A 24666-nucleotide genomic window follows, 5' to 3' on the forward strand; every position below is an offset into this window, starting at 1 on the left:
GTTTCAATTACTGTAGTATCTGTGTAGATATATGTGTGCACTGCTGTTTCCATCAAAATGTTCTGGTACATATGAATCTAGGTAGTGTGGACTTACATTAGTGTTAGTATATTTTGGCGTGTTAGTATGTGTTGATTTCTGTTTTAATTCTTTCATCCATGATTTTATTTTCTATATTGGGCTGATTTAGAGGAATCATTCAGGTCTTTTGTTGTGTGATGAAATCTGTTAATATGGATATGTATTGATTATTTTCACTGAAATATTTGAGTTTAATCAACAAAAGAACTGACACCAAAGTTTGAAAAGTTTTATTTTATAATCATTTAATAACCCAGTTTCCAGTGATCTGACAGCAAAATTTAAAAACAGATGTACATTCTTAGGTCAGTGGTATATCATAATATCAATAAAATATATTTCTGATAAGAATATGTGTCACTTTATATCAGTAGAACAAACTTAATGATGCTATACACTAGAGGAGTGTGGGTTTTCATAACCTATATGATGACTTTATAATAATACTAATCTAAACAACTTATCATTACGACAGAATATAAACTCAAAAAACTGGAACTATATAAAAAATATCTATCCAATTAAGGATAATAGTTTCAAATTGCAAATAATCACATGAAATATGGTGAATTTGACACCTACATCATTATAAAATGTTGCAAATTTTGACAATCTCATCCCATATAGTTGCAAAACAAAATTTTCAACATATGTTTCAACAATATATGAACAACTTTTATATAAAAAAGGTTATATGTTAAATCTAAATATACACTTTAAAAGCAGGTTACACTTGAGTTTGAATACAGCAGTTGCATCTACTTTGCCAAGTGTTTGATTTCAGAATATTACAAAAAAAAGTCAACATACAGTAAATGTGCATAATCATATCTTTAAAAAAAGGAGTATTACATCAATATTTACATACAGCAATGTGTGTAACATATTAAATAAACAGCTTATAACTGAGAACATACAGTAAAATCAGAAAACAAAAATGGCTCTTTCCCTCCTGCAACTATACAGATATTTTGAGGTTAGTGGGTCGCTATCACTGCTAACGTTTTAAACTTTGCTATCCACCAACGACCTGAGATCAACCCGTTTGTCTTTGAAAAACCCTTTAACAAGTTAGATTAACACCAGTAATTTTGTAGTGAAAGTCTCAAATATTCCCCCAATAATATTGCATTACTTGCTTTATTTTCTTTCATAGCATCCTGATTTGCCCCTTTTTGTCTTGTATTTCACTTACATCCTCTATTAATTGGGATGGTTTTGAAATTTCAAAGTAAGCCGCAATAGAAACATTTCTTTGCTCTTGATGGGATGATGGTTTAGCGTCCGGTGTAAATGAAATCTGTAGAGAAAAATAGGAAGAGCTGTTATTCATCAATCATATCTAAATTGCAAAAAATCATAAGCCTACAACTACTATTTCTATTACCATGGTACTGAAACAGGCATGGAGTTTGTTTATTTTAACAGAATCATATGAAAATATAATAATATTATATTTCAGTAAAAGCTTTCGTCCTGTATTCTCACCTCGGCAGTACTCAGGGTTGAAGTTTTCATAGATGGGGTAGAGAGGATTCTCCTGCTCACTGCGATGTTTTCTGGCTCTCAGAACGTCTCGAACACACTGGTGCAGGAAGGCATACTGGCACTGTAACAACCACAAGAGAAAAGAAGAGTATTTAAAACTTGAAAGTCATTTTGATACCGAAACAAAAGGGTTGTCAAATTTTTTCTGTGCTCTTGAGAACTCTGTTTCCAAATCATCAAATCTTCTACGTTGTAATGATCAGTGGTGTCAGAAAGTACAGGGTCAAGATGATCTTTGGTCATACTTTTAGTCTAAAGAGAGACAGAGAGCACTGTCTAAATTGCACAAATATGTTGACAACATTTTTGAAAAGTAGGTGGAACTGGCAAAGAATGAGGGGAGCTCTTGCTTCTCTCCAGTATCAACCACTTCTCCAAAGGTTGCCTGTATATTTGTGGAACATAGACTGTACACTGTGATTTCTAATATTTTAAAACAATAAATCACCAAATAATGGCTAGCACTTCTGTTTTGTTACCACGGCATCAAAGTGGTTTCAGTATCAGTTTTATTTTCTATTCCTTATTGTAGACTTACTATTTTAAGGAGCATTGGGACAAACATCTTGTTTTACTGTAGACCAGGGGTCATCAAGTACATTTCACAAGGGCCAGCTTTAGTCTTGACAGAGACTCTGGGGGCTGGACTTTCAAATAGGCAAAAATTCAATAAACATTTTGGTCTGATTAACATATTATTGATTTAGTATTTTTATTTTCTTCCAGAACGCAGGACATTTCTAGTCATTACCAGTGAGATCAATCCTTATTATCTATAATGCAGCAGGCCACAATGAGACAGGCCTGCCTACAGAATTAGCTGTGCCCCTGAAAATCTCAAAAAATAGGCCCTCCCCAGTTGTGATTTTTGTCCTCTTTCTTTTTGTCCCCTTGTGCCCCTCTTGAATACCTTTTCATCACTTAATCTGGCTATTTTTGCAAAATTTCTTCCAGTCCTGAACAATCAAAAAAAAAAAAAAAACTTATAACGGCTGACAAGAAAAATGTTAAGTCATTCTATAACTATTTCTATACTTATTGTTTTTGGGATGGATTTAATAGCTGCAGACATTTGAAGTTGAAAGATAAAATTCAAATCACAACATCTTTTCCTCCAGTTCTAAATAAAATGATCTTCAGAGGCCAGACAGGAAGCTTTGGGGGGCCTGATTTGGCCGCCAGTTGATGATCAGTGCTGTAGACTTTTGTTTTCAAGGAGCATTAGGCCTAACATCTACTATTACTGTAGACTGTTGTTTCAAAGGAGCATTAGGCCTAACATCTACTATTACTGTAGACTTTTGTTTTCAAGGAGCATTAGGCCTAACATCTACTATTACTGTAGACTGTTGTTTCAAAGGAGCATTAGGCCTAACATCTACTATTACTGTAGACTGTTGTTTCCAAGGAGCATTAGGCCTAACATCTGCTATTACTGTAGACTTTTGTTTTCAAGGAGCATTAGGCCTAACATCTGCTATTACTGTAGACTTTTGTTTTCAAGGAGCATTAGGCCTAACATCTACTATTAGTGTAGACTTTGTTTCCAAGGAGCATTAGGCCTAACATCTACTATTACAGTAGACTTTGTTTCCAAGGAGCATTAGGCCTAACATCTACTATTACAGTAGACTTTGTTTCCAAGGAGCATTAGGCCTAACATCTACTATTAGTGTAGACTTTGTTTCCAAGGAGCATTAGGCCTAACATCTACTATTAGTGTAGACTTTGTTTCCAAGGAGCATTAGGCCTAACATCTACTATTAGTGTAGACTTTGTTTCCAAGGAGCATTAGGCCTAACATCTACTATTACTGTAGACTTTGTTTCCAAGGAGCATTAGGCCTAACATCTACTATTACTGTAGACTTTGTTTCCAAGGAGCATTAGGCCTTTACATGTACTATTACTGTGGATTTTTGTTTGCAAGGAGCATTAGGCCTAACAGCTACTTTGACTGAACACTTTCGTTGCTAAGGAGCATTAGGCCTTTACATACCTGTAAAGTCTTAAAAAAGAGAGGCAGAATCTTGCATTTCACAGTTTTTGGATGCATACCTCAGTCTGGACCATGTGTTGGCGGTGCAGGCGGAGGTCAAACACGCAGCTGTAGAGGTCAATGGTTCCCTTGGTGTCCAACTGCTGCAGAACCCGATCCAAAGCAATGAACGTCCCTGTACGGCCAACACCAGCGCTAATAAACACAAGGAAATACACAGAGTCAAGCCTAGAGCAAAGAGTTCATAGCTTGGAGACCATTTTTTTGTTCTCTTTTGAGTTTTTTCACTTCCTCATTCCTACCTGCAGTGTACGATGGTGGCTCCGGTGCTCGGAGATCGGTCCACGTAGTCCCGGACCGTCCTGACAAACTGGATCAGAGACTGTGTGCTCTCTGGGACTCCATGATCGGGCCACACAGTGTAGTGAAAGTGGCGCACCACCCGAGGGTAACTGCAGCTGCTCTCCTGTTAGGATTCATTTAAAATAATAATTCAGTTATTTTTTCATTTTATCAACATTAGATTAATTGTCAGGATGTCAGGATTCATGGTAAGGGGAGAAGGGCAGGTACCGATGTGATCTTGAACTCTCGGATTGTCCACTCTGGCAGGACCGACTCTGACAGCATCTGGAGGACCAGATCACCATAGTACAGTGGCTCTCTGTCTGCAGGCCAGTACTGATCACATTTCACCTGGAACACATAAATACAACATTCATAGGATTTAACAGTTCCTTAAGAATGGACTTTCTTAGTTTTCAATCCTCTTCTTGTTGAATTTAATTTTATTTAGTCAGAGCTTAAAGATTTCTTCCAAGCTATAGGATATTTCAATATAAGAATCTGAAAAATATTGAGTTTTGATTGATGTAAATGTCCAACTTTTTAACCCTAAAATTTAAATTTTGTTGGTATTAATTCATGACGCTAAACTGAAAAAAATTCTAAATATACAACTTTATTTAGCTGAAAATTATTTTAAAGAAATTAATCCTCTTTATAAATCTTTTAAGAGTGGCTCTAATATACGACTGTAAGTAAGAATACAACTACAGTCCCACCATTTTTCAAGTCTTCTATTAGTTTACATTCTTATTTCATGTGAATAACTAGAATCAACTTTAACTGTAAAGATATTTCCTCTTTAATTGTTGGACTAATTGGAGACTAAAACAGTAAAACCCAGAATTAAACCTTCACTGACTCACCCGTCCTTTCTCCACACACTGTGTCACCATGACGACATTGTAGACGCCGTGCTCCCACACCATCCGCCAGAAATCGTCTTTGGTGCCGGGTAGTGGGCCCTGAGTGGCGATGTACTCCCGGCGGTAGTTGTTACCCTGAAGAAAAAAAACAAAAAAAAAACAGGAGGGAAGTTTAAGTGTGTGTTGAGTGTGTGGGGTGTTAAATGTAGAAATGCATGTTTTCATTTCAGTACGTACAGGCATGTAGCTGGCGTTGATGTAGTCTGAGCAGGGATCATCCTCCAGGTATGACAGTTTCACTCTGGTGGAATCATCTGCAAAAAAACAACTATTATTCATTATGTTACTATTTAAAGGGGTTAAAGTCAGAACTTTCTGTAAAGTAACAAAGTCAAAGGTAAAATGACAAAAAATAAATTTTAAAAGAAAGGTTATCCACCACCTCCTGGGGGAAATAAAGCTGCTAAATTATCTGTTTGGTTTGAAATATACTCTAATTCAGATTATTACCATCTGAAAATAATTCAGTTTGGTCCTGAGTTTGCAACTTTTTGGAAAACAAAAAGAAAAGAGGCTGACGTTAACATGCCTTTCCCTTCCTAAATAAAATTATATATATTATCATATTAAATTATTAAGAATGCACAGGAACATTTTTTGATAAAACTCATAATTTTATATAAAAAAAAATTTAACAAAGAAAAGTTTGTATCCATAGCGACTGCTTTATTCACTGCCAGTGCAAATTTTCTATACCAAATGAAAAGGCCAACACATCCAAACATCTGTGAGTTTTTCCACTGCACAAATAAAATGAATGTATATGTCATTGTTATAGTAGAGGTAGCATAGTAATTTCAAAATTCCCTAAATCCTTTACTGAGGTCATACAAGGGAGAACTGAAGAAAAATCATTGACCCCAAGCAGGTGTGGAAGACAGTCATAATAGGTACAATGGGAAAACTTTATCCTAAGTGCATCATTGTCCTCTATAACAGAGGTTCTCAACCTTTTCAGCTAGCAACCCCCAAAATAAAGGTGCCAGTGACTGGGGACCCCTGCTGAACACAGCCATGCACATATAAGAATAGTCATGTGCACACAAGGCCGCCCACAAGGGGGAAAATGAGAGAGCTTTCTGGGGCCCAGACAAACTGGTAGCCAGCAAAATCATGGTCCATTGTAAAGTTAAGCAGTGGTATTTTATATTTAACCTGAATAATAACCACTCTTATCAAAGAAACACATTTTAATTCATTTGTGTAGTAAGTAGCCCTCTTAAAAATGTAAATCCTTTTGTTAAAAACAGAATTAAAATACATTAAAAATAACTAAAATTTGTTCATAATGGCAAAAAATGGTCGGAAAGGTGGGGAAATCAGATTTTTAAAAAGTAGCAGAAATGGGTTAGAAATGCCAAAAATGAGATATAAGTTGCAAAAAATAACCAAAAAAATGGCAAAAATGGGAATATTAAGTAGTGAAAGGGATTTCAAAAGTGGCTGAAATGGCATTAAAGTGGCAAAAATAGGTGGACATTTGGTGAAATGGGATTAAAATTGATATAAACTGACAAAAAGGGTTAGCTGAAGCAGAAATAGTCAGAAACTGGCAAAAATGGGCATATCAAATTGTGAAATGTGGCTTAAAAGTGGTAAAATGGGTTAACAGTGGCAATAATGTGTCAACAGAGCCAACAATAGGCAGACAGCTGCAAGATTTGGTTTAGAAGTGGCAAAAACAGGCAGAAAAAAGTGGTGGAAAGGGTTTAAAATTGACAAAAAATATGTTTTAAGTTGCAAAAATAGGGAAAAAGAGATGAAAATGGGTTACAATTAGGCAAAATTGGTGTAAAGTGGCAACAGTATAATTCAAAAAAAAATTTCAAGGCATCTGGAGACCCCCTCTCAGTGTCTCATGACTCCAAATGGGGTCCAGACCCCAACATTGAGAACCCCTGCTGTATAACATAACTGAAAGTTATATTTTGTGTAAAGTTATGGCCAGGCTTCCTCAGGGTCAGGTAATTAGTGGCCCTGACCTGCACCATAGCCTACCATTTAGGGAGTCAAGCCCATAACAACAAGAAGAGAAGCAACAAACCCTGTTGTGTTTGAAATAATAACTGAACTGAATCGCATTTTAATGAATGAACATGTCCCCTGCAGCATAAATAACACCACCAGGCTCCTCTTTCATTCTAAAGGATGCCGACCTCTCGTTGTTTGTTATTATAAGTGAGAATATTAATAAAAATGTTGAATGGCTCTGGTCGCTGAGTCACAGCTGAACTCCTTCACATTTAGGCGGAGAAACAGAGTTATTTATTTTACTATGACTGTGTGTAATGTGTCATTATGAAGCTGCTGTTGGAAACAAATCAGATTTTTTTAGAGAGAACAGGCCGCAGTTACACATGAGTGATGTTTAATTATGTTATTTAAAATGAGATTCTGACACATAATCAACAACAAACACACACATACACTACAGTTTCCTTAATGTGGTTTTAAACCTCACCATCAGTCACTTTATAAAATGATCATGAAAATATAATTAAACTGAAATTGAAAACCAGTGAAGGAAAAATAGAAGAATCGATGTGTCAAATGTTTTATTTATTAAAAAGTTAATGATGTAGAGAATCTAAGGTTTCAAACTAAAACGTGTACAAAATTTTGTTTAATTTTTAACTTGGCTGACTGTGGCTCAGTAGTCGGAGTCAGAGACTAACTGGGCTTTGTATTATGTGCATAATATGTTTTTGCATTAAATTGATAAAACAGGGGCGCAGGTGGTTTAGTGGTTTGAGGCGCGCCCATGTATGCAGACAGCCCAGGTTTGAATCCCGTCTGAGGCCCTTAACCACATGTCTCTACCCCGCTCTAATCCCTGTTTCTGACTCTATCCACTGTCCTCCTCTATCAAATAAAGGCCCAAAAATGTCCAAAATAAACCTTAAAAAAAAAAACATAAAATAATGCATGATGGTATGATGGTGCATGCACTAATGCACCCTCATACCATCATGGATACTGTTCTTTTAACTGAGCACAAATGGCAAGCCTGACTGCCCTTCATCTCTCTGGCCTGAAGGACAGAGTGTCCACTATTTACAAACTGAATTATACATTCTGACTCATCAGACATCAGGACAGGCTGCTCTCTTAGTGTTTTTTTATTTAAATGTGGGGTTTCATTATTTTGAAATCCATCATATGTTGTTTAATGTCTTTTTTATAGAGCGTCCCAATTTTTATGGATATTGGGGTTGTAAAAGTTTACTGGGGGTAAAATAAAAGCAACTTTTGGGCATTTGAGACACTGTTTCATGAAGCAAAATATAAAGTAAACCAAACATATTGAATCCAAATTAGGATGAGTGTTTTCACAGTTTTTGGGCGATAACCATTAAAAGTACGATAAATCAATGAAATAACAGGTGGGATAACTGGTAATGAAAGTGGAAGCTCTGCTGAATGAGGAGAGAACAGGGAAAGAAAAGAGAAGTGATGGGTCTGATGTCTGAGGGAGAATGAAGCCGTAAAGGACAGAGGGATCTTTAAAAACACATTATATGGTATTTAAATTAGATTTTCTGCTGCAGCATGAACCCTCTTCTGCATGTTAAGTTGAGCCGTTATTAATGTTTTTATCACCTCCAGGCTCAACCCTCACACTCCTGCATCTCTGTCGCCATGGGAACAAGAGTTACAAGTTAATTAAAGCTCTTGTTGAAGTCGTCATCATAATGATTTTCCTATTGATTGGTTTATTTTACTTTCAGAGGGAGCCGATGGCTGCAGGCTTTCTACAACTATCACATTAGAAACTTTATTTCTGCTCAGTAACTTCAGGTTTTGATTTGGTGCGGCAGAGAAAACTTTAATGCAGCAGGACTCACATGGCAGGATGTTGTTGTAGCGGTTCTTTCCTCGGTTCTCGGGCACTCGGGCGACGTCCATCGTCTGGTTTCGTCCGACATCCTTCAGATCCTGAAAATAAAATCAAAAATATGTCCATGTTTACAAAATATGTCTATGTGTGTTTTTACATCAGTAATATTATCCTTGCCCAACACAGTCATTGACGGTATGAGCACAGTTGACTTGCAAATCCGCCAAGAAGAAAGAAGAAAAAGAAGCAGCCGTGCAGCTAAAGTGATGAAATGGGTCCATTCTGCACAGATACAATGATTTTCAAAGAGACAGGAGAGTTTTTAAATTTACTTTCTAGCTCTTCTTGATGAGCATTCATAACTCCAGTGTACCGTGCCTGAGTCTATATGAATCATACCCAAGACTAAGCGGACTTGAGAACCCTGAGTATGGTGTACTTGCTTTCACACTGAGTAAGAGAAACCAGACTTTGGGGTCAAGATTACTCAGATCCAGGCCAGATCCGTTCCTCATGTGAAACCACCATAAAAATGCTGTAGCAGAACACATGCAAGGCCAGTAGTTTGCAGTGTGACTTTACAATGAAACAACGTGCGTATTCTCTTCCTTCTACAGAGCATGGCTGAGGTGGGCTTGTTACTCCAAGTGAGCCTAAACCACAAAGCAAGAAAATATCCAATTAGAACTGGCTGCCTAAGCAGAAGTCCCAGTCCATCATTGTTGTTGTAGTCCACTGACTCGCACAAGGCTATTGACTAGAACCATAATGTGCATGCATGAAAAAGAACCTGCTTTCAGGCACCCAAAACACAAGCTTTGTGCTCAATCACTCTCCTATGTTCTCCTCTAAGCTTCACAAGTCACCAGCCTCTCAGCCTACCTTAGCCTCAGCTGTTGTAATGAACACTACAGAGATAGTCTAACTGGCTTCGTTTTAGCTGAAGGCCTGTGTGTGAACCACTCCAGATAAGATGTGAGGACTTCTCTTAAGAGAACCATGGTCTGCTGCCAAAGTTACATAGTTCTGAAAGCAGACTCAAGGGCAGGGCTCTCTGTGGAAATGGGATAGACAGTGCTCTACACCTTGAAAGTTATTGTGCAGTCAGATCAACTTTGTCTATTCAAGGTGGAAAAGTTGACTATTGTTGCTTTGAGTAGTGAAAAAATAAATCAAACTTTCCACTTGAATAAAGGTTAAACAACAGGGTGTCTAAAGTCTCTCTGGTTTGATTTTTTTTTTAGTTGTATTTGATATGAAACTTAGGGCACAATAGTTGCCTGCATCCCGATGTTGCTGTAATTGCAGGCCATGCATGCATCTACCGCATATTGTCTGCATCAGTTCCCATATTGTGTGCCCTGGTTATACAACTATGATATAACTGCACTGAGAGACTGTAACCCTTGTTAAAAAGGCTATTGTGCATGGATATGGACATGGTGTTCTTCAAGATTCTGACATAACCTTAGGTATGCCTTGGGGAAAAAAAGAAGAAGAAAAGAAAAGAAACATACTGTCTTATTGTATTGTATTGTGACCTAACCTCTCTTTTCCTATAATTGGTTGGTTAGGAAAGAACAAGAACAAAAAGGATAATTTTTAACACTAAACTTACCTCAAACTCTTCAGAGAGCAGGTAGTTGGAGTCAGCCTGTAGTTTGCTTAGGTGGGACTCAAAGTTGCATGCTTTAATGGGGCTGTAAACAGACAGATTGATACCAATTCAGGGATGTCAACACTTTTTCCACTGTGGACCACATACAGAAATATCTAAGCATGGTGGGGCCAATTTCATGTTTCCTCTTGAGGATATTTAAAACCAATGAAACCAATCTAATGTAGGTTAAGATATGAAAAGTTACTGAGTGAGTCTAAATGGCTAGTTAACAGCTGACAAGGAAAACGGACATTCATTTTCAGGATTTTGGGGAGGCCAGTCAGATTTTAGGGGGCCCTGTTCAGCCCTGGCTACCACTGGCTCCGCCCCTAAAATGTTACTGGTACTGCTATTTGCTTCTGTAAACCATCAGGGAGTTATAAATCAAGATAGCAATTTTAGTCACAAAAAAAGCATAATTAAATTTTTGTCAAAATGTTTGTTTACAGAATAAACATGGTAGCACCAGCTTGTGCTGAAACTACGAAGTTCAACACAGTCAAGCACATTCATGTTCAAACGTGGGCCATGTTTCATTTTATATAAAGAATTTGTTCAGGGCTAATCAAAAATGGACTGCGGGCTGCATTTGGCCCCCGGGCCATAGTTTGGACACCCCTGTGCAAGTTGTTTGCAAGTAAATAGCATGATGAAGTACTGAGAGAGACAAACTTTAGAGTCACTTGGACAAATGTGATATAGTTTAATATAAGTGGTTTTCATCATTAAAGTAATAGATTCTTACCTGGTTACCCGACGATTACTACAACAGGAAGAAGAAGAAAAAAAAATATTAGTCATGATAAAAATTTGGTTATAGATGACAAAACCCTGCTAATAATGCTCAAGACAGAGAGAAAGTAGTACTATTTCTGTACTACTGGACTGAGAGAAAATGTCTAAGCAGATTTTTTTTCATTTTTTGTTCATTCTAATCAAAGCAGGATGTGAATTCAAAGGTGAAATTATTGCACAAGTCAAAGTGCATAAATGCATGGCATAACTTAAGTTGTGTTGACATCTGCTTTTAGATATTAGGATAAACTAGAGGGATAGAGGGGATGCATGTAAGAAGCTAACAGAGCTCTTAGGTTTGTCATTTTTAATGGTCTCATGTAAAACCAGTTATCCATAGACAGTCTAACTGAGCTATGATTCCAGTATGGCTTCACTTTGCATGTAAAAACCATCTGATTTCATCTCTGTAAGATCTTTTTGTTGCTAACATTGCGATAGGTTGCATGAATAATAGTGAAAGTGATATTTCCTGATGATACTGCTGCAGCTCTAATTATAAAGACAACTTTAAAGTCTTACACCATAATTAAGCACAGAGACAATCTGCCTCTTCAACTACGACTCACTGATCTGAGTGGAACAAACAGCAACACACAACAACACAGTAACACACACACACACTCATGGTAATTAACAGATGCTGTGGACATTGTGGGTGAGCGATGAGGTAATCTGAGAGAGAGAGGGAGTGTTTTATTGGAAACTAATACTTCACACACTCACATATTGGATGGAGGAGGTATTGGAAACTAATATCTCTCTCTCTCTCTGTCAGACTGAAGAGAAACAAACTCAGTCTTACCTCCGGACGCCAACGTATAATCCTGAAGATGGAACCTCCTTCCACATGCTCATCCTCACCACCGGGTTCTCCTGCACCGCTCTGCAAAGATGGATAGATAACATCACTGACCACTTCATTAGGTACACCTGTTAACTGCTTATTAACAGGAATATTGAACCAGCCAATCACATGGCAGCAATCAGCATTCAGGAACGCAGACATGGTTGAGGCTGAAGTTCACACTTTGCTTTAGAATGGAAAATAAGGGTGATTTAATGGACAGACAGAAATTGAAATTTAAAGTTTGCAGTCATTGGATAGATTTTTGTGAAGGCTGATATAAAATGAGGTAAACCTAGAGCCCTATCCAGAGCAAAGATTTGCGATTAAAACAGCTGTAATGCTACGAATGCCTGTCAATTTACGTCACTGAAGCAAGAGACCTTACATCATTTGTGTGGCAAAAATGGACCTGACTAGTCAGGCGACAGCTACAGGCTTGGTTTACATGGACTGTAGGCCAACAACTGCTGCCAGTGAAGCTATCAGCTTGGATGCAGCTTTAGCGACATTTTATTTTCCAGACCGGCTTCAGCTTGAATTTCATCCACCAACAAGCTCCACCACTCCAGCAGCTTGTCTGTCAAGCTCAGGTTACTACCAGAGTTGTGTACGCCTACTACCTCACTTTGTCCTGACGCTCTGATTGGCTTGTCATGAATGTTCGTCAAATCATCTTCTGAGAATGTTTTGAAAAGTCCTGCCCCTCCCGGACACTTCCTATGGGAGGTTTCCAAGACAAATGTAAAATAAATCCATTCAATGGGTATATGAAGTCCTCTATCTGATGCTGGCATATGTTTCCTGCATGAGGGTGATTGATCACTAATCCCGCTTAGTAGAAAAGCTTCTGGCATGCTTAAGACAAGATAAGATGAGATAGACTTTATCGATCCCCTATTTAGATAAATACAACATCTTATAGTCAGCAAATGTTTAACAAAAAAACAAAAGGAAAGTTTCTTGTTTCTTGCCACCACCATCAGCTCAATTTCACATATACAACATATAGGTCAATCTTGTTATAGCTAAGATATCTGTGGAAAGCAATATTTTTGCCATGGACAAATTTAGCCTCTGTAGCCTTAAGTTGCTCATAGATACGCAAATATAGAGCTTCATATCCTGACAGGAGTGTCGATCATCAGACTGATGTTTTTGTGTGAAAAGCTGATTTATAAAAACAGATAGATTTAATCATTTCCAACATTCACGGATGATTTTATCTCATGAACTGCTCTGCTTTGTCTAGTATTTGTTTGCCCTTATATCCTTTCAAAATAAGACTTCCTTTTCCTGTTTATCCGCTTGAAACCTCCTAAAACCACCCATTTGTGATTTGACAAACTGAATCGTAGGCATCTTCAGCTAATCTGATTTAAGCTTCAACAACTCAGTTCACAGAGCTGCAACCGTCCCCTACATCATGCCAAAATGGTGTTACTGCCTTGCTAATCTTTGTTTTTTCAAAAGAAAAGTATGCATGTGTGTTTTTGTGCACTCACACTTTGCGTAGCCTTTGTCTGTAGACCAGCAGAGAGACGACGGCCACCATCATCCCAATCAGGAACATCCCAGCACTCAGACCCTCCACAACGCCCCCTAGAGGCTCTGACACACAATAACACACAGTTAAGACTTCACAGTTTCATTTCACCGTTGGAAAATAACTTCTACTGTTTACTCCTAACTGACTAAAAAAACAGAAAACTCGCCACAAATTATCCAACACTTGAGAGGAGTAATCTGAGTGTTAAAATGAAGTGGTTATCTGGTGGGTTTTTTGGATTAAAATGATCAGATTTGTACATTTTGTTTTGCAGTTGGCATCTATGTTATATAACAGGCAGATGAAGTTTATCCAACACGCAGTTTTCCTCCTCATCTTTATTTAGGACATTTGTTTGTGCCAGAAACGCCTTTGGTCTTCCTGTTTTCACTGGAGGAAATACAGATCTCACAGTGTGGGAATTTTCCTTTCATTAGGACAAGGTTTAAGGGGAAATACTGGCTATTATTCCCAGAAGAATCTGGGAATAAAGCGTCAGTAAATGTCCTCAGAGTTATGTAAACTCACCTGCGTGCGTCCTGAGCGGTGCAGACAGGTAGGTGTCACTGAACAGAGGCTGAGGGAACTCTTGGTGGTTTTCGTCGAACAGTTTGGTGAACGCTCTCACGCTCAGCCTGTAGGAGGTCTTGGACTTCAGCGGCCCGTCACAGAAGCCGCCGTAGCTGTCACTAAGGTAGAGGTCATCATCATGGTAATGGTCACAAGACCCGCCAAGGCGGTCCCCTCCAGCACCCAGGTTCACCTCGATCACCTGAGAAAATTTCAATTGACAGATAAACTTGTTTAATACTGTAAAACTTACACTTGTGCCTTTTCATTCACTTTTTAGGACTTTATATTTGGGCTGTTTATTTTACACTGAAGATGTATGGCATAGAAGGTAAAGTCCATTCTTTCCTGGACAGCATTTTAGCAAACAGAAGTGTGTTAATGATACTGTGTCAGAATTTATGATGACAACCTGTGGAGTACCCCAGGGATCAGTGATTGGGCCACTACTGTTCATGATATCTGCAATATTACTCATTTTTTTAAACATATGTAATATTTGCAGGTAAAATTGATTTTATTTTGTTCTGGACAGAGTCGAAAAGAACTTTTGTGTGGCATTGAAACAGAACTGGAAAACCTCAAAACTTGGTTCAATGCCATTAACCCTTAAGAGATCCTTTAATATTCTTATGCATTTGTCCCTAGGACAAAAAATGTCAGCTTTCGAAAAACTGCTGTAGAATTAATATATATTTTTCCAAAAAATCTACTTAAAGGCCAATTTGTTTGTACAGCTCCACTGTTTTTTTTTTTAAATCAAAAATAAAATAATTTAAAATAAATTCCTTAAAATAAATTTCTGCATTCAGAGTATTTGATTATTATTATTACTATTATTATTATTATTATTATTATTATTATCGGGCCCTGACATGGGTCAGTGAGTAGCAGCAACATTGATTTTGATGCATTGTTATTTTTTTGCAGTGTCAGATTTAAAAAAAAAAAAACCTCAAACCTGTGGTCCCATAGACAAAAAAGTCTCCTTCCCAAAAAAACACTTTTCATTAGCGTTCATTGGTTCATTTCAGTACCAAGGCATCCTTGCAGAAAACAGTAAAAAGTGTGAAATTTTGCAGCATGCTTTGGCAAAGAGTAGCACCATCTGGTGGACAAATATAAAATTAAAATTGAAAGCTAGTAGTCCAAAATGGAATCTTAACATAAAGAAATGAATTAGTTTATGTTGAGATAAATGTGGGATCAATAATGTCATTTTCAATGGTTTTCAATGGGACATTTTTGGTCCTTATGAACAAATGTGTCAGTTTTTGTGTAGTTTAGCCATTTAACAACAACAGATTGACTATATGAAAGTTTTTTAACTGTTTTATTTTTACCTGTCCAGGTGAGGACTCGGTGTCCTGTGGGCAGCGGCTGACGAAGTAGGCAGTCTGATACGCTCTGACGGAGGAGTTACTGATGTAGTCGCGGTAGGAGGGCAGAGGGTGGCGCTGCTCCGGCTGCAGCATCTCATTGGCTGTCAGAAGAGAGACAAAAATGGCAACTTTAAACAAATAAGATATAACAGAGACGTTCATGTGACTGGTCACATAAACAACAACACAAAAATGACTTACTTAAAAATGAATTATTGCAGTTTCTTTAACATTTTAACTAGGGATGCATGATGTTATCGGCAGATATTAAAATTTCTGATGATATCTACATCTGATATTTTAGCCATGAATATCAGCATACATCCACTGTAGAATCTGTCCATACACCAGTAAATTAGTGGAGTTTTAGGCTGAACCAACACACCTGTAAGTTAAGATTGTTTTCTTTATTCATCCTCATTCTTTAAACTTTAAAGTTTTCTTTTCTTTTAAGAAAAAAAGTTTTTCTTTTTTCATCCTCAAACCTTAAATTGGTGAAAGGGCTGAACTTTTAGTTACGTAAAACATATTTAAATATTGGTATCGATATCAGTATCAACTAACTGAATCTGTGAATATCGGCATATCGAATATCGGCAAAAATCCAATACCATGCATCCCTAATTTTAACATACATTAATGTAGGAGTCAAGTCCAAAAACCTCAAATTTTAGACAGCTTTTTGCTAAGGACACGCATCGGTACATTTCATTTTACTCTGTTTTTACTAGATTTAGAGTAATTATTAGATGTTTTTCAAATTGTTGACTTATTTATCTTATGTTTGGATAACAACACTGGTTCCCCCATGAAAAGAAGTATATAAGACATTATGTGAAGTCTTTTTCTTGAGATAATCAGAATGAATTTATCTATTACAGTGAAATTGGCTTGTTATCTTGAGATAATGACATAAAGTAACTCAAATGTTTTTAGGGATAATTATTGACTAGAAACAACTAACTAACCATAAATGACTGCAAACATCACCTATAAATCGATTAATGCTAAAGCTTTTTTATCGTACCATCAGACTCGGCCACGATCACAGCGAAGTATCTGACGGCTCCGTTGGTGTCGCTGAACCACGAGCAGTTGAAGCGGAACAAGATGGAGGATGACGTGAGCTTCGATGACTTCTCGCTGACACGGACGCTGGATGGCGGGACCGGAGGACCTGAATGGAAAAGGATTGATTAAAGCATAATGTCGATCACAGTTAATAATTGATATTTCTGTGTAACATTCTTATTTTCTGTGTTCAACTGCTAATTAGTTTTGGCTTCTTAGAACAACATATTTTATTTTGTAACAACATATCAGATGAGATTCATGAGTTGATGTTCCATGTAACCACAGAACAGTTTTCCATGTTTCCTCAGTCCATTTTAAAGAGCTTTGGTCCAGAGAAGACGGCGGTGTTTCCAGATCCTGTTCATATGGCTTCTTCTTTCCATGATCCTGATTTAACTTAAAAGTCATCAAAATCCACATAATGACTGAAAAGTCAAAAATAATGAGATGCAAATGCAGAAAAACCATCAAGTTTTTACTTTGCCCACCTTTTTTGTCCTCATAAATGAATTTCTGTAAAAAGAGAAACTGACCTCTGGCGGTTCATCCTTGTTTTTCTCTGCTCTAATTGTCAAAACGTTATAAAAAGGTAAAATCCTTTCCCCTTTTCTCTCTCTTTTAGTCTCGTCTAGGTTCAGTCTCACAGTCCAGTTGTGTCAGGATGATTTATAACACAGACGGAGGCAGGGATGTAGAGATTGTGGGCGAAACAGGTAATAAAGAGAAAGAAGAGAGAAGTTTCTAGACTGTGTTTTGGGTCACAGAGACTTTTTAAAAAGAAAGAATGAAGTTAAATATACAGCTTAATAAATGGAAGGTACTTTATTCAAAACTGAAGCAAATAAAGGTCCTGTTCTGTTTTACACTGCATCAGGAGTTGGTCACAAAAACCTATCTTTAACCCAGATTTAGCCTGGTCATGTTAGCTAAAGCTACGGTGTCACATCATTCAATAAAAGGTTGTTTTTCATATTCTAACAATGTTAACAAGTGGTATCTGCAGCATTTGTGCCTTCTCTGTCTTTCTTACTCTCTGTGGTTGTGCACTTAAATGTAAGGGAACTAGCTTTCCTTCACATGCTGCATTGGTGAATGTGCACACATTAAAATGCCATCTAAGGATCGATGTGCTGCCATGTAAAATGTAATAAAAAAAAAAAAGTCATAATTTGCAAATCTCATAAACCCATACATTATCACATAGAACATTAACAACCTATGAAATCACATTTTGATCAACCGACCACAGAACAGTTTTCCATGTTTTCTCAGTCCATGTTAAATGAGCTTTGGTCCAGAGAAGACGGTGGTGTTTCTAGATCCTGTTCACATATGGCTTCTTCTCTCCATGATCCAGCTTTAGCTGTCATTTGTGGATGGCACAACCCAACTGTGATGTGTTCCTGAGCCCATGCAGTGATTTCAGTCCAGAATCATGCCTGTTTTTAATGCAGTGGCCCCTGAGGGCCCCAAGATCACCAGCATTGAATACAGACCATCAGTCTTGTCCCTTGCCCACAGAGACTTCTCCAGATTCCCTGAATCTGTTGGTGATATTATGGACTGTAGAACATTGGTCCTCAACCTGGGGTCCTGGCCCCTCCAGGAGGAGTGCCAAATTTATTTTTTTTTTTTTTGGGTGGGGGGAGCCTCTGTCTGCTCTGGCATTGTCAAATTAGATGAACATATGTTTTTTTTAAACCACCAAAATATGCAACGGCTTACTAGAACAAACCTAAAAAAACTTAAAAAACTAGAGTATTTGTTAAATGTTGAGGCAAAATCCCTAGAGTTTAAAAAGTTGTTAATTTGGTTAAAAAAAAAAAATCAAAATTATAAAGTTTGAAAAGTCATAAATATAGGGAAAAAAATATTTTTCTAAGGTTTAAAAAGTCGTACATTTTAAGAATATAAACTCAAAAAGGTTATGCTTTTAAAGTAATAATTTATGACATTGTTAAGTCATAAATTACAAGAAATCAAACTGAGAACAATTGTTGGATAACCCCAAGTCCAGATGACAGTGATAATGTGATGATTCAGGGCTGAAATCATGAGGATTTCTTTATTGATCGGTCCCAGTAAAAGTATAATCTGATCTGATCAACAGCAGAACTTGTGCTAGGAAAACAGCTTCATCTAAGGTGATTTTCTTCCATGCAATTGGCTATTTTAGACTTTATAATCTCAAAAATTCTAAGTTTTCATTCATGTTCATTTCTGATTTTTAAAGTAAAAGTTCCAACTTTCAGGGATGCGCAGATGGTTGAGTGGTTTAAGGCGCGCACCATGTACGCGGGCGACCTGGGTTCAAACCCGGCCTGTGGCCCTTTGCTGCATGTCTCTACCCACTCTCTACCCTGTTTCCATGTCTATCCACTATCCTCCTCTATCTAATAAAAGCATGAAAACACCCCAAAATAAATCTAAAAAAAAAGTTTCAACTTTTTTTTCCTGTGAATTTACAACTTTTCAAACTTGAACATTTTAGAGTTTTTTCCTGGAAAATTAACAGATCTCCTCTAATATTTTAATTTTCAGAGTGACCCTAATATGCCATCGTACAAATGGATAGATACAGTAAATCATGGTAAGTAGGCCTAAAATGTTGGGATATTGTCATTAAAAACATTTAAAATTTATGTTTAACTTTTCTTAGTGGGTCCTTGGCTAAACCTCTGCCCATCTTTACTTCAGATAGGCTTTGCCTCTCTAAAATGTTCCTTTTACACCCAGTCATGTTACTGACCTGTTGACAATTAACCTAATTAGCAGTAAAAGGCTCTTCCATCTGTTTTTCTAAGTACCTCTTACTTTTCCAGCCTTTCATTGTCCCGTCCCTACTTTTTTGAGATGTGCTGTTACCATCAAATTCAAAATGAGCTAACACTTCCATTAAAAGGTAAAATAGCTCAGTTTCAGCATCTGAAATGTTGTTTTTGATCTATTGTAAATAAAATATGCATTTATGAGATTTGACCATCATTGACTGATTTATGTACATTTTAAACATCGTCCCAACTTTTTTGAAATAGGGGTTAAGAAAAATAGGGAAAGATTCATAAGCATGTAATACTTCTGAAGACCCCTCCTAAACACCAGGTATCTACTCGATATTTGATGTCAAAACAAAAACAAATGTTGAATTTTCTGATGCAGATTTTTGGCATTTCTGACCCACAATCCCCTGCAGCATTCAACTAAAGGAACATTTTCTTTTAATTGTGCCTCCTGATTTTATTCATTTGTAGTTTATTTATTGTCATTGTCGATTTATTAGTAGGATCAGAAGAATGTGAAACAGAGATCATGAATAAAAGAATAAACCCAGCTCTTCTCCTGCTTCGTCTCTGTGTCTCCCAGGTGAGTCGTCCTATTTATCTAAACACCAGACTCCAGCGCCTCAGGGACAGAGTGTGTGTTTCTGTGTGTGTTTTCAGTGTTGTGTATGCGTGAACTCACGGTCAATCATGGTGACAGTTGTGTGCGTTGCCGGCGGACTCGTCTGCCCGGCTGACGACACTCTGACCGTCACAGAGTACTTCCTGAACGCCTCCAGGTGATCCAGCGTTACCGCGTTGACGCCTCCGGCCAGGCGCAGCGCAGAGGTCAGCTCCCCATCATCGTGGCGGCGGCACTCGACCTCGTAGGAATCGAAGTCCGAGGGAGGGGGCGACCAGGAGCAGGAGAGGGAGGAGGAGGAGAGAGGGAAGCAGTGGATGGACCGGAGAGGAGACGGACCTGGAGGAGGAGACGAGTGATGGTCTAGATCAGGGGTTCTCAGCGGGCGGGTCAGGACCCAGAAGTGGTTCCTGTTTTCAGTGGGTTGCAAATTCAACACTAGCTTGTAATGTCAGCATTTACTGTCAGTGGATAAATTTAAACTAAAGTGTCATCCTCATATTAACACTGAAACATGGACAATTAATTACAAAAGAGGGAATATTGATGAAACAAAGATTTTAACAGTATGTGCTATTTCCTGTCACTTTCATTTTTTTTCATGCACTTTTCTTAATTAGTAAAAATTGCTATTTTGTATGGATACCTATGACAAACTCAGGTTAAGATTAAGAGACTAATGTAGAGTTGGGAAGCACCCTTAACACTTGTTAAGAGTAACAATTTTTCTGCCAGTTCTCCCAACATTAAACCTGTTTATGCCATTCTCATTACCCATTCTTGCCAATTTAAGGCAAATTTAGCCACTTTTAAACAATCTCCACCACCTCTTCTGCCCATTTTTGACACTTGACGCCTTGTTGAACTAGTTTATCATTTCCACCAATCCTTTCCTCCATTTTTGCCACTATTAGCCCTATTTATGCTGCCTTTAAAATCCCAATTTCACCACCTTTTCTCCCCATTGTTGCCACCTGAAACCCCTTTTAAACTTTTTTTCTGCCTCTTTTGCTACTTTCTGTCAATTGTTTCCGTATGCCATCCTATTTTTGCCACTTCAAACACCTTTTTTGCTATTTTTAAAAGATTTCTGCTATTTTTAAAATCCTCTTTACCACCTGTCTTGCCCATTTTTGCCTTTTTAATCCATTTAATTCTGTTTTAAGCAGGGCTGTCAAAATCAACGTGTTAATGCGGATTAATCCATCATCATGATAAATCTGATTAAAACTTTTAATGCAATTAATCCACCTACAGCGCAGATTGACTCAAAATCCCTGAAATGTCTCTGGCAACGCATTTTGGGCAGTTTGTCCAAGTAGGGTTACTGTCGAGCACGCCGCCGCAGATGCGCAGATGGGCCGTTGATCCGGTAGTGACCAACCAACTCAATATGGAAGACGCTACATAGCACATTGGCCCTCTCGACCAACATAAAGTATTATGCACATCCTTCAGGAAAGAGTTTTCTTTTCATGGAAGCACTTCCAGCTTAAAACACCAGGGATTCTGTCAGCACTTTGGCTAATGCGTCACCAAGCTTGCAAAATAAAACGCGATTAATATAAATTAAAAATGAATGTTATTCAATCATGATTAATCAGAATTAATCCACAGCAACCCTGTGATTAATCTGATTAAAAATTTTATATGTTCGACGGCACTAGTTTTAAGATAAGTGGTTTACATTTTTAATAAATAAAAAATATATATTTGTTACTAACATAAGTATGGATTTTTATTCATGTAAAGAAAGGAAAATAAAATATAGTTATCAGAGCTTCACTTTACAAAGGGCCATGATTTTGCACTACATAGGCCCCAAATTCATCAGGGCCCCAGAGAGCACTCCCCTTTATCCCCCCTTATGGGCGGCCCTGGATACTGGATGCAAGAGAATACAAAAACAAAAAGAAAGGATAAAAATAGGGGACACAAGAGAGGTGGGCAGAGGAAAAAGAAGGAGGAAGGGGCAAAAGAGAGGAGAAGGAAAGGGAGTGAAGGAGAGGATGATAGGAGGGAGATAAGGAGGCTTATTTGGTGCTCAGACTATAAAAACACTTTTATTGTTCTTTTTTCTTCATCATTTAAGTTTTGCTCTCAGTATTTTACGGGCTGATCATAAACACAAAGCGTCTGTTTTTCCTAAAGTTAAAGCTTGTTTTTGTTGTAATGAGACGATAAAAGTGTCTCTTTAAGGGATGATGAATGAGAGAGGACGGGAAACGGAAGGAGAAGGAGGGCGCATTCATCTTCTTTTGGCTGCAGAATACCGATGATAAATTTTCTCTAACCTCTAAAATCATCTCTTACGTGGACACCATAGGTCAGCCTAAATATACAAACACTTCAATGCCTTATTTGCCCTTTTTTTCTGTTATGTTTTAGAGTCAAAACAAACAGCTTAGACTCCTGTAACTAATGAAAGATCAGTCTAATATTTTTCTTGATTTTTTCCCTCAATTAACAACTAAACTAAAGTCTAAGACTGCCTCCATGACGGTCTGACTCCTGTAAATCCTGTCTGTATCTCCTCTTTGGCCGACCTAAACAGACTGGAATGAAACCAGGTCATGTCATCCTTATTTATAAATGTCTGTCTGTCAATCTATGTCAGTTTTCTTCCTCATGGCAGTCAGATTTGATCCCTGCGGCCGAAACGTCAGCGACAATCAGAACGTGATTAAAAATGTATCAATAACAACAGACAGAGAGAAGGCAGAGTGCTCTGGTTCTAGATGTAACTCTGCTGTTATGCTGCCATCTAGTGGTGAGATGATTTTAAAGGGACATTTCACAATATTTTAATCAATGGACTCTCCACATTTAAGTCTAACTGATTACATTTAATCTAATACAGAATGATTTGGTGTGACTGGATTTGAAACAGAAACTTATCATGGATAGAATTATAAGTTTGACCTGCAGTGAGATGTATCACTTTTATCTGATTATTCCTTTATATCAGACCTTCTGCACATTGATATTTATTTTTAGTTAAAGTGGAGTTACTAGTGACTGTTTTCATCTTTCTAATGTGATCTAATGCAGAAAATTACCTTCATGCATAATTCTGGCAGATATTTGGATTTATTTCAAGTTTTTTCTGTGGCATTCACAAAGACACTTCCATTATAAGTTGTAGCATAAAGGTCAAAAAGGTTCACAGGAAATAAAGGGTTTGGCCTGGGTGGGTTTTTTTAATTAAGCTGTCTGAGACAACCAGATGTAGTCTCGTAACCTGGTTCAGGACTGAAGGTCTTTTCTAATGAATAAAGAAACTCACAGAAATGTTTGGATTTGGACCCGTACCTTTACAAAAATGGTGGATTTTGAACCAGTTTTTCTCTACAGAAATGATGGATTTTGAACCAGTTTTTCTCTACAGAAATAAGGGATTTTGAACCAGTTTTTCTCTACAGAAATGGGGGATTTTGAACCAGTTTTTCTCTAAAGAAATGGGGGATTTTGAACCAGTTTTTCTCTACAGAAATTATGGATTTTGAATCAGCTTTTTTCTACAGAAATGATGGATTTTGACCCAGTTTCCTCTACAGAAATGACAGATTTTGAATCAGCTTTTTTCTACAGAAATGGGGGATTTTGAACCAGTTTTTCTCTACTGAAAGGGTGGATTTTGACCCCCTATTTGTCTACTGAAATGGTGGATTTTGATCCAGTTTTTCTCCACTGAAATGGTGGATTCCAAACCCCTATTTCTCTCCTGAAATGGTGGATTGTGAACCAGTGTGAACCTCTACTGAAACTTTTCTCCATGGAAATGGAGATACCATGATTTTGTCAAACCACACGTAGTACTGATTTTAGGGTATCAGGGACTCTGCTGCTTCATCCACCACTTCCATGTTGTTCTTTTATTACACATGAAGTTCTCTCTCTGCAGGGATCTTTCCTGTTGTCTGGTCATAAACTTATAATACCAATCCTAGCCTGTCAACAACTTTTGAAGCCCCTACTTTGATTCATCTAGCTGGCGGTTGCAGCAGTGTCGGCCAGTTTCATAACTTGAGGCTGGGGAAATCCACTGATGACTCACTTTTTGGCACATTTATTTGCAATAAATGGTAATTTTTTGCAGGAAATTTTCCACCTACTTGTCCTGACATTCCTCTGGATCGACCGACTCCTAACTGTAGGCCCGCCCCTAGCTCCGCTGCCGCTGATTGTCTCCACAGTAAAGTTATACCGTCGCCCTGGAAACATCCCGCCCACGATGCGGCTGGTGAACTGGTTCTGTCTGACCGACAGCTGGTCTGGAGGAGTCCACTGAAGGCTGAAGCTGTCATAGTCTCCAAAGGCGGGAGCGGACCAGGACAGCTCTATCGTGTCATTGGTCGGGCCTTGTTTGACGGACAGGTGGGTGGGCGGCTCTGGAGCTGGGAGGAAAGTAAACATTAAACAAAATAATAATGGTAATCTTTGTGTTTTTGTATTTGAACTTGACTTACTGGTGCGTCCGAGTGCTGAGACGTTATTGGACAGTTCTCCGCTGTGTGTGATGACCTCAGCGCGATACAGCCTACCAGGAATCAACCCAGAGAACATGTGACTCTTATGCTCCGCCCCCAGAGTCTGTGCACCCAGAGAGGCTCCAGAGATGTCGTATAAAATCACCTTAGAGGTGGAGAAA

The 24666-nt window shown here is 38.0% G+C and overlaps 1 protein-coding gene across 1 annotated transcript in view; it reads right to left on the minus strand.

The window, feature by feature from the left end:
• Nucleotides 1-296: 296 nt before the first annotated feature.
• The window catches only part of ptprb (protein tyrosine phosphatase receptor type b), a 48632-nt gene continuing 24262 nt past the window's right edge, over nucleotides 297-24666 (minus strand). The window contains exons 22-39 of the mRNA XM_041780470.1: nucleotides 24485-24650; nucleotides 24131-24412; nucleotides 20076-20354; nucleotides 16567-16716; nucleotides 15501-15640; nucleotides 14116-14359; nucleotides 13544-13649; nucleotides 11997-12077; nucleotides 11142-11159; nucleotides 10355-10436; nucleotides 8744-8834; nucleotides 5076-5152; nucleotides 4839-4973; nucleotides 4201-4323; nucleotides 3930-4093; nucleotides 3687-3822; nucleotides 1570-1690; nucleotides 297-1381 (exon numbers count right to left, since the gene is read on the minus strand). Coding sequence (XP_041636404.1) covers nucleotides 1359-1381; nucleotides 1570-1690; nucleotides 3687-3822; nucleotides 3930-4093; nucleotides 4201-4323; nucleotides 4839-4973; nucleotides 5076-5152; nucleotides 8744-8834; nucleotides 10355-10436; nucleotides 11142-11159; nucleotides 11997-12077; nucleotides 13544-13649; nucleotides 14116-14359; nucleotides 15501-15640; nucleotides 16567-16716; nucleotides 20076-20354; nucleotides 24131-24412; nucleotides 24485-24650 — 2418 coding nt within the window. The 3' untranslated portion in view covers nucleotides 297-1358. The remainder of the gene's footprint in view (nucleotides 1382-1569; nucleotides 1691-3686; nucleotides 3823-3929; nucleotides 4094-4200; nucleotides 4324-4838; nucleotides 4974-5075; nucleotides 5153-8743; nucleotides 8835-10354; nucleotides 10437-11141; nucleotides 11160-11996; nucleotides 12078-13543; nucleotides 13650-14115; nucleotides 14360-15500; nucleotides 15641-16566; nucleotides 16717-20075; nucleotides 20355-24130; nucleotides 24413-24484; nucleotides 24651-24666) is intronic.

Source organism: Cheilinus undulatus, linkage group 23, assembly GCF_018320785.1.
Source record: "Cheilinus undulatus linkage group 23, ASM1832078v1, whole genome shotgun sequence".
Classification (NCBI taxonomy): Eukaryota; Metazoa; Chordata; class Actinopteri; order Labriformes; family Labridae; genus Cheilinus; species Cheilinus undulatus.